Source organism: Coccidioides posadasii, chromosome 3, assembly GCF_018416015.2.
Source record: "Coccidioides posadasii str. Silveira chromosome 3, complete sequence".
In the NCBI taxonomy this organism is placed as follows: domain Eukaryota; kingdom Fungi; phylum Ascomycota; class Eurotiomycetes; order Onygenales; family Onygenaceae; genus Coccidioides; species Coccidioides posadasii.
Window position 1 is genome coordinate 665,488 of NC_089409.1, and position 11,736 is coordinate 677,223.

The window sequence follows — 11,736 nt, forward strand, 5'->3', positions numbered from 1 at the left end:
GTTACACGGGGAAAACTATGGTTGCACTATGGCTTTGCGTTATAATTAGACTGGGTAGGCTTTGTAGCAGCTCGATGTCGGCTGGAACGATGTTGGTAGAAGCTGGCGGGGAGTTAAGCTACGTAACAAGCTACGAGGTTAACTTAACCCATAATTACTTATGTCAGTGGCCATGTTGAGGGGTCGCCGGGATGCCGGCTGCTACTAGGAAGATAGCAAACAAACACAAGAAGTTCCCGAACTTCCAATTTAAAAATTGAGAGGAGTGATGGGCTTTATACCGCGATTAATCTTCCCATTATGAGTGTAAAAGAAACCATCCTAGCTAAAATCGACCCCGTTTACTGTCCGCATTTAATATACAGCGCAAATGGACCAAGTAGAAATATAAAACTTCTCGCATAACAGACCGAGAGCTCTCTATGAAGATGATGAAATCAAACCTAGACGCCCAGGCCGTTTGTACATACATCCAAATTAAGATGGGGGGAAAAAGAAGAAGAAGATGCCTTTAACGGGACGATTGCAGATGCCACCGTGAATGCATTGATGCCGTTCTGGAATATCCGAGAAATAGTCATGTTTTCAGGAGAAATCCTTTGCCTTTCCTTGTATAAGGAGTCCGACGATCAAGCCGAAAAGACCGAGTATAGAACTGAAGATTTCAATGACCAGAATTTTAACGAACCTAATGTATTAGATGGGTTAGCCGCGTCAAGAAACAGGTCATATTTGGCTGGCGTACAAGCTAGGGTCAGAAGCGTCTGCCAGGGCTGCACTGCTTCCGTTGATGCCGACTGCAACGCCGCAGATCAGATTGCACATCCCGACCGTCAACCCTCCCCAAAACAGAGCATAACCCGTGTAGTAGTTATCTCCTGAATATAGTGTTTCACCAGGAACGTAGAAGACCTTCGAAGAAAATACAATGGACATGATGACACCATAAATAGCGACGACTTCGCAGAAAATAATCGAAATCAGGTTCTTTGTTCGTATTCTTGGTGCTTTCACGCCACCGCCGATGATGGAGGAACCAGTGATGAATATTCCCCTACAAAGCAATCGTGTCAGACTTATCCGAGTTGTGTATCGTCGATCAAGGCTAGGCTAACCATGCCGCTCCCACTACCGACAACCCGACACAGAGTCCGATGCCAATGTTGGCCCAAGCGTATGGGGATACCGCTTCGAGGAATTGACCGACCTATTCGTGCAGTGAGACAACTTTCGGGCGTCGGGGAGAGGTTGGGGGGGAACATACATTAAAAGCCTCTCCCTCGCCGTTAAAGAGCATGTCTAGATAGAGTTAGTCTGGAGGTCTTTCAAGCATGGACATGAGTGACGTACAAGCTCCAACCACGGTGAGGGCGACCAGCGCGCCTCCTGCGGGATAGTAGAGGCCCATCCTTGCATTAAACGAGGCGTATCCACAGGCAGTGAATGATGGAGCAGCCTGCCTCTGCTCCGGAGACACGACAAGCAACGGGTGTTGGGGTTCAAGAAAACTGATTACGGGCCGGCTTCCCGTGGTTGTGTTTTTGGTGCTCGGTTGGTGAAGGTGTCAACGGAAGGCGGCGAGGCTTGGTTTGCGGGCAGAACGATCTTGGGTGGAGCGAGTTTTGGTCTTAGCGCCGCACTCCGCCGTTCACCCTGGCATCTCGAGCGACTGTTTAAACACATTCACGCTGGCAATTTCTCCCTGCGCTTCTTTGATTGCTTTGTTGTTTTCGTTAGGATTGATTCTTGTTATGACTTTATGACTGGTTTCTAGCTTCCATAGCATCTCTTTAAACCCCCTGCTTTGCTCCAAAGACTTACTCGCCCCTTAAGTCGATCCCCTTCCTCATCTCGTTCCCCATGGCGTCCCAATCGGCAGTCGGGTCCTATTCGAACCCTTTAAAGAAGTTCAAGTACGTTTCCTCACACTGCGCCGATTGATCTGTGGCAATATTCTAACCATCACCCAACAGACTCGTTTTTCTCGGAGAGCAAAGTGGTAGGCATCCACCGCGAGCATGCAACCCTACATGTAAACGGCCGTTGACTCACATTTCTTTGGCTGCTCACCAGTCGGTAAAACATCGTTGATTACGAGGTTTATGTATGATTCATTCGACAACACATACCAAGCCACTATTGGCATTGATTTCCTGTCGAAGGTGCGCAGACCCTCTCGAAGCCGGAGGTTTTCATCCGCTTGCAACGCTCAAACCGTGCACGAGTATCTCCTGACTTCGCGGTAATGAAAGTCGCTGACGTTTTTATATTCTGAAGACAATGTATTTGGAGGACCGTACAGTTCGACTGCAGCTCTGGGATACTGCTGGCCAAGAACGATTCCGATCTCTCATCCCTTCTTACATCCGTGACTCCAGTGTAGCCGTTGTTGTTTACGACATCTCGAATGCCAAGTCTTTTCAAAATACGCGGAAATGGGTTGATGATGTGCGAGGGGAACGGGGGAACGACGTCATCATTGTCTTGGTCGGGAACAAGACAGATTTGAATGACAAGCGGGAAGTGACGACGGCGCAAGGCGAAGAAGAGGCCAAGAAGAATGGCTTGATGTTTATCGAGACTAGCGCAAAAGTGGGCTATAACGTCAAGCAGCTGTTTCGAAGAATAGCCCAGGCATTGCCAGGGATGGAGGGTGAGGCAGGGAGAGGAGACAACCAGAGTACGTGTTACCCACGTCCCTTGTTTCCATGGGAATCCTATGGCATCAGACCGTCGAGCTCATCTTGTGTCGTGCAGTGATCGATGTGAACATCAACCCCACCCAACCCGTCAGCAACGAAGGCTGCGCCTGCTAAGGACCACCGTCTTCCGACCCTCCTCGCCAGCATATCCTACGGTCGCACTTAATATTGTGTATAATCTTATTACCTTTTTTCTCCTCGTTCCAGCTTGGGTGGCGTCTAGACGGGCTTGTTACGTCTCATTCGGCTCAATTTTCTGCTCGCTATATTTTATTTCTTCTCTTTCTTTTCTTGTCTTCTTTCACGCCTGTTTTGCATAGCATTTTCCTTCACGGCCTTTTATTTTTGGCATTGTTTGACTGATATCGCCACGAAATGGTCGATTCACTTCCCCAAGTCGAATCTTGCTCGGGCAGAATGGCATGAATCTGGCATCTGTGTCCTTATGGGGGTTTGATCTAGACCCATCAAGACGCATTTCATCGATAGAATTGAGGAGAAGTTTTGGTAGATTTCAAGCTTAGGGCCTCCGTACTGCGCCGTGTACGATGGTATGTTCACCTTTTGCCGATGGGCGTAAGTTTTCATCTCAACGGGTTACACCACCGCGCGGCCCACAGAGACCACGCACTACTACGTGCTCAGGTTCGTAGCAAGGGCACACACGGATGTCCCAGTAAGCCACGGGCTCATCTACGGGGCCGGCACCCTTCCCAGGTCGTGGCACCGTCGTCGCGGGTCCATCCCTCGTCCGCGCAAAAAGGCAAGCGTAAATGACCTTGAAGGGAGCTGAGCTTTGAGTGCGCGGGGATCACCGCGCACTGGTCCGGGGGCTATCGCGCATCTGCTCCAGAGGGCACGCGCGCCACGTCCGTGAGTTCGGCGCCCTTTTGTTTGGGTGCTGAAGCCAATCCGCAAGCCAGGTTGATATTCCGGAACCGGATCAACTCTGTCGCCGACACGCTGCCCAACCACATGCCAAGCCGGCAGCCAATCAATTGCCTTTGCAGATCGAACGGAGACTTTAAACAGGACTTTATTATTCTGCAGGATTATGGACTGTTTTATCTCCACCCAGCCTGGAAAAACCAGCAGCATTCTTTCTTTGACCTCCAGTCCTGGCACGGTGTTATTCAGGAAAAAAAGGAAAAAAAAATTAAAATAAAATAAAATAAAATATTATTGCATTGCTTGAGAATCTGCGATCTTGTGCAACGTCTAATCCCCCTTGCTGTTGTATGACAGCGCAAGATGGGCCGCTCGTTTCGATTTCTCCGCTTTCCGCGGCCACAGGTATAATGTTTCAAGCTTAATCCAGCCTTGTATCCAAAGACTTGAGCATTTGGAAAACTATGGGAATTTTATTTGGAAACTAACCGTCAGGATGTCGCAGACATTTCTCTATGTTATGAGCCTACAGACGGGCGCGTCGCTTATTACCCTTTCCCTCCTCCTTAACAAAGTCAGCGGACTGTACGGCCTCCTCGCCATTCTTACCGGTTTCCGCCTTTCTCCTTTCCAGCTATCGATGTACATATACTCCATCCTTGCCCTCGTTCTAACCGCATTTTTGGCGCCGCACATTCGGAAACAGACGCCTTTCTACTGCCTGGCCCTGGCATGGTTTTATCTCCTGGACAGTCTGATCAATGCCGCGTACACAGCTGCCTTTGCGGTGACATGGTTCCTTGTTATCTCACAGCACCACCATTCTGCGCCAACGTCTGGTCCGGGCAGCTCGACCATGGGCGATACGGCCGGGTTCACCAATCCGAAATTCAACGTCTCGTCCGTTCACGTCGCACCTGGAGACGGTACCTTTGCTTCTACGGAGCCTGCATCCGCCCCCGCCGGAGCCGTCGATGGACTCGATGGGAAGCCAAGCCTAGGGAATGGTGTCCTTCAACCGGAGGGCCTTCAGAGCATTGGGGTTATTTGCACGCTGTGGACAATCCGCGTCTACTTCGTCCTGGTGATGATGGCTTTTGCGAGACAATGCCTCCGACAGCATGCTTTCAGCCCCAGATCTCCACTTTCTCGCCACGGTTCAGCTGCTCATAGTCGCAACCCATCCACTGTGAGTAATATCGAACTGGAGCCGAATCCATTCTCTGCTCGACTGCCAGATGGACAAGGATGGAAAGGCAAGCTGGGCCGTGCTATGATTTCCGTTGGTCGGAGGTACTGGCTCGATGGAGACGATGACGATGGTTGGATGTTTGGTCTAAACCGAAAATTCCATCGGAACCGTGGATTTTTCAATTCTTCGGATGGCGGGCTCAGCGAGCGCGAGCGGCGGCGACGGTCAGGGACTGGCCCTCCAGTTCCGTCTCAGTCCGTGCTGCAACACATCGCCCTGCACCAGGGTGCAGCAGCCCAGGATGCCAACAAGCTCCCGCCGCCGGGGAACCCACAAGTACCGAAATCACAAAATGCACCGGAAGGCAACCCTTGGTAGCCTTTTGATATATTAGCTGCGATACGTTATTGAATGTGATGGTTGTTTCGGATTTCACAACATCCCGGATGAACTCTTTTGGTCTGGTACTATTGGCATTTGGCATGATCGTTCTGCATATATCTGCGTACGTGCGTACATACATGGTGGCTTTACCCTCCTATGTGAAACGACTGCAACAACCGGTGGAGTGATTTTATGTGATTTTTTGGGTGCATACCACTTTAAGTGTTTTTCAATTTCAGCAGCGCTGGTCGTCGAAATCTAGTTTCGTGCGATAAACTGAAAAGAAAAAGCTGACAATTTCGAATGAAACAGGGCGGCCCGGCGGCGCCTTTAATGCCCCTGCTCAGCGGGAGTGTTCTATAAACGGTTGTGGCTCCTTTTTTTTTTTTTTTCCCCTTCCCCCAATCAGATTGATACATATTATTCCTGGGTTCTTGTGTTGAATTCGAAGTGGTTATGATGGACGTTGGCGTGACACCTGGCGTTGGTCCGGGGTTGAGGCATATACCGTGCGTTACTTAGGGGAGTGTGACATGGGCCACGGCTGTTTTCTGGGTTGATTGAATAATATGTTGTTGAATCTGCGGTTCGGTTGAACCCGCCTTAATGAGATGTCTCGGAAGATGTGGAGTGCTTTGGGAAATGCTCTGAGACGTATTCTACGGATTACAATCTAGATAACTACGGAGTAGATGAATTACTAATATCCCTCTGTTGTTACTCTGCGCCTTGCAGTCGCCCACATGGGTTTACCCTTGTCGCAGATTGGAGCCGCAAATCCTTTCCCCGGATTTGGCGGCATTTACCTGGCTGATCACGCAATTCGCGCAACTCTCCACGATTTTTCCCTAGGCATCAGCGCATGGTGGCTTCATGGGAAGGATGTATAACAGTACATTCGATGGCCTTTCCACCATAGTATCTGTATACATTGCCCAGTAGAATATAGATTCCCATGGTCAAAATTGCTCACAAAATAGCGTAGTCCTGAGCTCCTTAATCATAGCATCAAAATGCTGGAGAGCCCGCTGGCCGCTGCCTCGGGAGATAGTTAACCCGAGGCGGTCGACTGTTTGCACTGTTTGCACCGTTTGCTGTGATAGCACCCTTTATTTGCATCGATGTCGTGATCTCTGGCCAATCAGCGCCCCGCTGTTCGGTCGGCATGTATGAGCTGCCAGCAGCGGACTTGGGAAAAGGGGAATGGGAATTTATTTCTCAGTTCGTGATTTTTTTTCTTTTTTTTTTCTTTTATAAAGTCATTAGCAAAGCTAGACATTTGTTTCCCTTGGTCTTTTGAATTTTCTTCTTCGCGTTCGCTGGATGTGGTGGCATTCGCGCGTAATATCACTCCTCCGTGCCTCGCGAATTGTATAGATCTGGTGTCCGCCCCTGCAAATTTCTCTGAGATGGGTGTCAACACAGCGGCTGAAGCAGGTGAGAAAATTTTTACCATTCATGAGATTGTCCTGGTATGAAGCTGGTCGCTTTTCTAATTAATATGTGCTTTGTTTAGCTGCTAGGGTTGCATATCTCTCCAGCGACCTGGTGCTATCGGTGCAGCCATCACTCCAGGGAGATTCGGAATTCTCTCAGCAATTGAAGCAGCTCTCTGCAAATAATGTGCAGGGAATAGTGTCACATGAAGTGCCAGAAGTTGGTGTCTCCATCTCTCACGATTTATCATGCCCAATTGTCACGGGCAGCTCTGGCGCTAGTGAAGTGTGCTGACCAAATCCTATCAGGTTCGCGCAGTACGTCAAAATGAAGACCCTCTGCTTTCGGCGTTTCATCCATTGCAAAATGGGAAATATGTATCTGTGACCACTTCTTCATCTATCCTGCTTTCCTCAATCCCGCATCTTTATCGACTTGCACAGTATCCCATCGTCCTCCACGTTTCTCTGGAGCCGGCTGCCTTCCCGGACTTCTCTGTTATCAGTTCCATTAGGCAATGTGGCTTTTCTTTTCTTCACTCTGAGACTCCCCAAGAAGCACAAGATATTGCCTTGACAGCCCATGCTTTGGCAATTAAGTCTGGAAAGGGTGTCATTCATTTCTTCGACAGCAGCAATGCTAGTGGTGACGTTCCAATTGCGGAAGAAGACCCGGAACTTGTTACCGAAATACTTGATTTGAACAGCGCAAGGGCTCTCCATCAATCCAATGGAACCTCTCAAACCATTTATGCAAATTCTGGGCGGATCGCGACAGTTGAAGAGCAAGGCTTGGCCGCTGCGCAAAGCCAAGCGGTGGCAACTTCAGAACTTCCAGCTTTATCCAAGGATCTTTCAAGCACAGAGGCCTCATCTATTGCTTCTTCACAGGGGGATAGCATTTCCGGGAGTGCCGTTCCCAGCTCCGCCGCAACAACAGTTGAGGCTCCAACTCGGAGACCGGTGGATGCATCGGATATTTTCCAAATCGCAGGCCATATCTGGGACTCCCTAGCAGCTCGAACGGGGAGAACTTATCATGCCATCGAGTACGTTGGTCCCGAAAATGCGAAAAATGCGCTTTTTATCTTCGGATCCACTCGCATTTTCGTCGACATTCTCAGCGACCCTAGTAGCAAGGGAGATTTCCCGGGTATCGGCATCATTACGGCTCGCTTATACCGTCCTTGGGTGGGCAGTCAAATATCACGAACAATCCCAACATCGGTAGAGCGGATAGCCGTGCTGGAACAAGTCCGCAAGACCACGAAATGGGGCCCGTCATTTTTAGATCTTTTATCCAGTTTAGCCCGGCAGGGCGGCGGAAATAGTCCTCTTCCTGTCGGCTACAGACTGGGATATGTTGAGCCTTCAACCGTACGACAGGCTCTGCGTGGCATCCTCCAGAATTTAACCGCTTCTTCTCCAATTCAGAATCTTGATGTCGGCACGCAGAAAGAACCATCCGAGGTAGCGAGCAAGTTGCAATTGGAGCAACCTGCAAACGAGAATGCATATGTGAAGATCCTCAACCAACTCTTCGATGGCCGTTTGCATGTTGCAAACCAACTTGGCTCCCAGCACGCTGGAATTTCGGCGACGGTTTCCACCAGCCCGGAATATGGCTTTGGTTCGCTGATTGCGCGGATGGAACGAAGGGAACGATTTGTCGGCGAGGTCCAGGAGGCTGTCAAGTCCAACGAGTTCGCTACAGATATTCCGAGGAACTGGTTGTCTAAATGGGCATTAAATGCCGCCGAGCCCAAGAAAATTAACCAGATTGCCCCTGATGTGATCACGCGTTTGTTAGTTGACGGCTCTAGCCTGTCCAGGAAGCTCCTCGCTTCGAAGCAGTTCTTCTTCGCAGAGTCTCAATGGCTCATCGGGTCCGATGCTTGGGCGTATGACCTTGGCAACTCCGGTGTGCATCACGTTCTTGCTTCCGGTGCAAATGTGAATATGCTCATTATCGACTCCCAGCCTTATTCAGAACGTGTTGCGGCTGATCCGACTAGAAGAAAAAAGGACATTGGTTTATACGCCATGAATTATGGCAATGCCTATGTCGCCTCTGTTGCCGTCTACAGCTCATATACCCAGGTATTGCAAGCGATCACGGAGGCAGACCAATTCAAGGGTCCATCCATAGTTGTTGCTTATCTTCCGTACAACAAAGAGGATGACTCTCCGTTGACCGTGCTGCAAGAGACCAAGAAAGCTGTCGACTTGGGATACTGGCCATTATATAGATGGAATCCGAACAACGCTGAGAAAGGAGAACCGAATTTTGCATTGGATTCTGAGCGTATCAAGAGAGAATTAGAGGAATTTTTGCGGAGAGATAACCAGCTTACCCAGATCATGAAGCGCAATCCTAGGTTCTCTGCGGCTTTGTCGGAGTCATACGGCGCCGAGTTACGTGCTTTGCAGAAGCGTGCTGCAAAAGATGCATATGATAAACTATTAGAAGGCCTGTTTGGGGCACCTCTCACCATCTTGTTCGCATCGGACAATGGAAACGCAGAGAATTTGGCAAAGAGATTGGGCAATCGGGGTAAAGCCCGAGGTTTGAAGACCGCTGTTATGGCCATGGATGATTACCCAATTGAAGATCTGCCGACAGAGGAGAATATCGTTTTTATCTCCAGCACGGCTGGCCAGGGAGAGCTCCCTCAAAACGGGCGCAATTTCTGGGAAACCGTTAAGAATTCTGCAGATCTTGACCTTAGTTCTGTCCATTACTCCGTATTTGGCCTTGGTGATAGCCACTATTGGCCGCGAAAGGAAGACAAGATCTACTATAACAAGCCTGGTAAGGACTTGGATAGTCGTCTCTCATTTCTCGGCGCAAAGAAACTTGCAGATATTGGATTGGGTGACGATCAAGATCCAGATGGTTACCAGACAGGCTACCAAGAATGGGAGCCCAGATTATGGCAGGCTCTCGGTGTTGATAAGGTTGAAGGCTTGCCAGAGGAACCACCGCCATTGACGAACGAAGATATTAAAATCCAATCGAATTATCTCCGTGGAACTATCGCTGAAGGGCTCCGGGATACCTCGACTGGTGCAATTTCCGCCTCTGATCAGCAACTCACGAAGTTTCACGGTACTTATATGCAAGATGATCGCGATGTCAGAGACGAGCGCAAGGCTCAGGGCCTCGAGCCCGCATACAGTTTTATGATTCGTTGCCGTTTACCAGGTGGCGTCGCCACTCCGCAACAATGGCTGCAAATGGATGCAATTAGCAGCGCATATGGTAACGAGACTATGAAGCTCACGACACGACAAACGTTTCAATTCCACGGTGTCGTCAAAGGCAAGCTTCGGCCAGCCATGCAGGCGATCAACAAGGCTTTGATGACCACTATCGCTGCATGTGGTGATGTCAACCGAAACGTCATGTGCAGCAGTCTCCCAGAGCTTTCGACTTACCATCGTGAGGTCCACCAGGTTTCGAAAAAGATCAGCGACCATCTTTTACCTGCCACCACCGCATATCACGAAATCTGGCTAAAGGACGAAAATGACAAGAAGATCCAAGTTGCTGGCGACGCGATCGTTGATCATGAACCGCTCTATGGCCCAACATATCTTCCTCGCAAGTTCAAAATCACCATCGCTATTCCTCCTCACAACGATACAGATGTTTACGCTCATGATATCGGTCTGATCGCTATCAAGGGAGCTGACGGACATCTCGAAGGGTTTAATATCCTCGCTGGTGGTGGAATGGGTATGACACATAACAACAAGAAGACATATCCTCGGACAGGCAGCATGTTGGGCTATGTTCCGGCCAATCAGGCACACATCGTCTGTGAGAAGATTATGTTGGTGCAACGAGACCATGGCGATCGAAAGAACCGTAAGCATGCTCGTCTAAAGTACACAATTGACGATATGGGGGTCGACGTCTTCAAGGACAAGGTCGAGGAGATCCTTGCCAACGGACTTCGTTTCGCACCACCTCGTCCGTTCAAATTTGATTCCAACGTCGATACTTTCGGCTGGCAGAAAGACGAGAAGGGGCTTAACCACTTCACATTCTTCATTGAAAACGGCCGTGTGGAAGATACCGCGGACTTCCAAATGAGAACCGGCTTGCGAGAGCTTGCAGAGCTCGGCAAGGGAGAATTCCGTCTTACCGGTAATCAGCATCTAATCCTGTCCAATGTCGAGGATGCGGATCTTCCAGCCATCAAACAACTGATGGCCAAATATAAACTTGACAACACTGCATTCAGTGGTCTCCGCCTCTCCTCATCCGCCTGTGTCGCCTTCCCTACATGTGGTCTTGCGATGGCCGAATCTGAGCGCTACCTTCCGGTCCTTATAACAAAGTTGGAGTCAACACTTGAAGAGAACGGCCTTGGACGAGATAGCATTGTCATGCGCATGACTGGATGCCCCAATGGCTGTGCCCGTCCCTGGCTTGCTGAAGTGGCATTTGTCGGCAAAGCGTATGGTGCTTATAATATGTATCTCGGCGGTGGATATCATGGGCAGCGACTGAATAAGCTGTACCGTGCTTCAATCAAAGAGGAGGAAATTTTGGACATTATGAAAGGGTTGTTGAAACGGTATGCGCTGGAGAGGAACGTGGGTGGGGCCCTTCCAGAGAGGTTTGGGGACTGGTGTGTTCGCGCAGGAGTTATCAAGGAGACAACTGAGGGGAAAAATTTCCACGAAGGGGTAAGTTGACTCTAATTTGTTCGCATTCGAGAAGTTTTTCAGCTGTAGGTATCGCTAACAGACTACAATGCAGGTCGCGGAAGATGAAGGCGAAGAATGAATGGACCAGTGGAGATTCCCATCATCTTTCTTGCATGCGCTGTGCATACCTTGAATTTTGCATTTTAACGTTTGATATCATATCTCCCGACCTTTTAACCTAGTTGATACCTTTCTGACTATGTCGCTCGTGTCTTCCAGAGGCATGAGTTGGTCTGGTGTGTGGCTTGTTCTTCGTTATAAGGATGGACTCCAAAAGCAGTAGTTATGTATTAATTCTGTGTATCCGCTGTGATTGAATGCCTGGTAAAGATTTTCTCGACAAGTATTCTGTATGAACCATTGAGATGACTTGCACAGACAAGAAGGGCTGGTGTTGGGATGATTATGGTAAATT

The 11,736-nt window shown here is 49.4% G+C and overlaps 4 protein-coding genes across 4 annotated transcripts; 3 read left to right on the top strand and 1 right to left on the bottom strand.

Annotated features, from left to right (window-relative positions):
* Positions 1 to 279: 279 nt before the first annotated feature.
* VMA16 (H(+)-transporting V0 sector ATPase subunit c'') lies at positions 280 to 1,558 on the bottom strand. The gene is made up of 5 exons (XM_003066644.2): positions 1,351 to 1,558; positions 1,265 to 1,299; positions 1,116 to 1,207; positions 746 to 1,054; positions 280 to 688 (listed from the first exon to the last, which is right to left on the bottom strand). Exons 1-5 carry the CDS (start codon positions 1,406 to 1,408, stop codon positions 586 to 588), a joined length of 597 nt encoding a protein of 198 aa, XP_003066690.1. The 5' UTR covers positions 1,409 to 1,558; the 3' UTR covers positions 280 to 585.
* Positions 1,559 to 1,659: 101 nt separating this feature from the next.
* Positions 1,660 to 3,244, top strand: RAB6A (Ras- protein Rab-6A). The gene is made up of 5 exons (XM_066124727.1): positions 1,660 to 1,913; positions 1,974 to 1,999; positions 2,074 to 2,162; positions 2,278 to 2,680; positions 2,758 to 3,244. Exons 1-5 carry the CDS (start codon positions 1,861 to 1,863, stop codon positions 2,814 to 2,816), a joined length of 630 nt encoding a protein of 209 aa, XP_065980808.1. The 5' UTR covers positions 1,660 to 1,860; the 3' UTR covers positions 2,817 to 3,244.
* Positions 3,245 to 3,781: 537 nt separating this feature from the next.
* Positions 3,782 to 5,880, top strand: D8B26_005125 (uncharacterized protein). Its single transcript, XM_003066642.2, has 2 exons — positions 3,782 to 3,995; positions 4,096 to 5,880. Exons 1-2 carry the CDS (start codon positions 3,954 to 3,956, stop codon positions 5,158 to 5,160), a joined length of 1,107 nt encoding a protein of 368 aa, XP_003066688.2. The 5' UTR covers positions 3,782 to 3,953; the 3' UTR covers positions 5,161 to 5,880.
* Positions 5,881 to 6,437: 557 nt separating this feature from the next.
* On the top strand, positions 6,438 to 11,666 carry D8B26_005126 (uncharacterized protein). The gene is made up of 4 exons (XM_066124728.1): positions 6,438 to 6,603; positions 6,683 to 6,822; positions 6,912 to 11,300; positions 11,374 to 11,666. The coding sequence occupies exons 1-4, from the start codon at positions 6,576 to 6,578 to the stop codon at positions 11,398 to 11,400; spliced, it is 4,584 nt and encodes a 1,527-aa protein (XP_065980809.1). The 5' UTR covers positions 6,438 to 6,575; the 3' UTR covers positions 11,401 to 11,666.
* Positions 11,667 to 11,736: the final 70 nt, after the last annotated feature.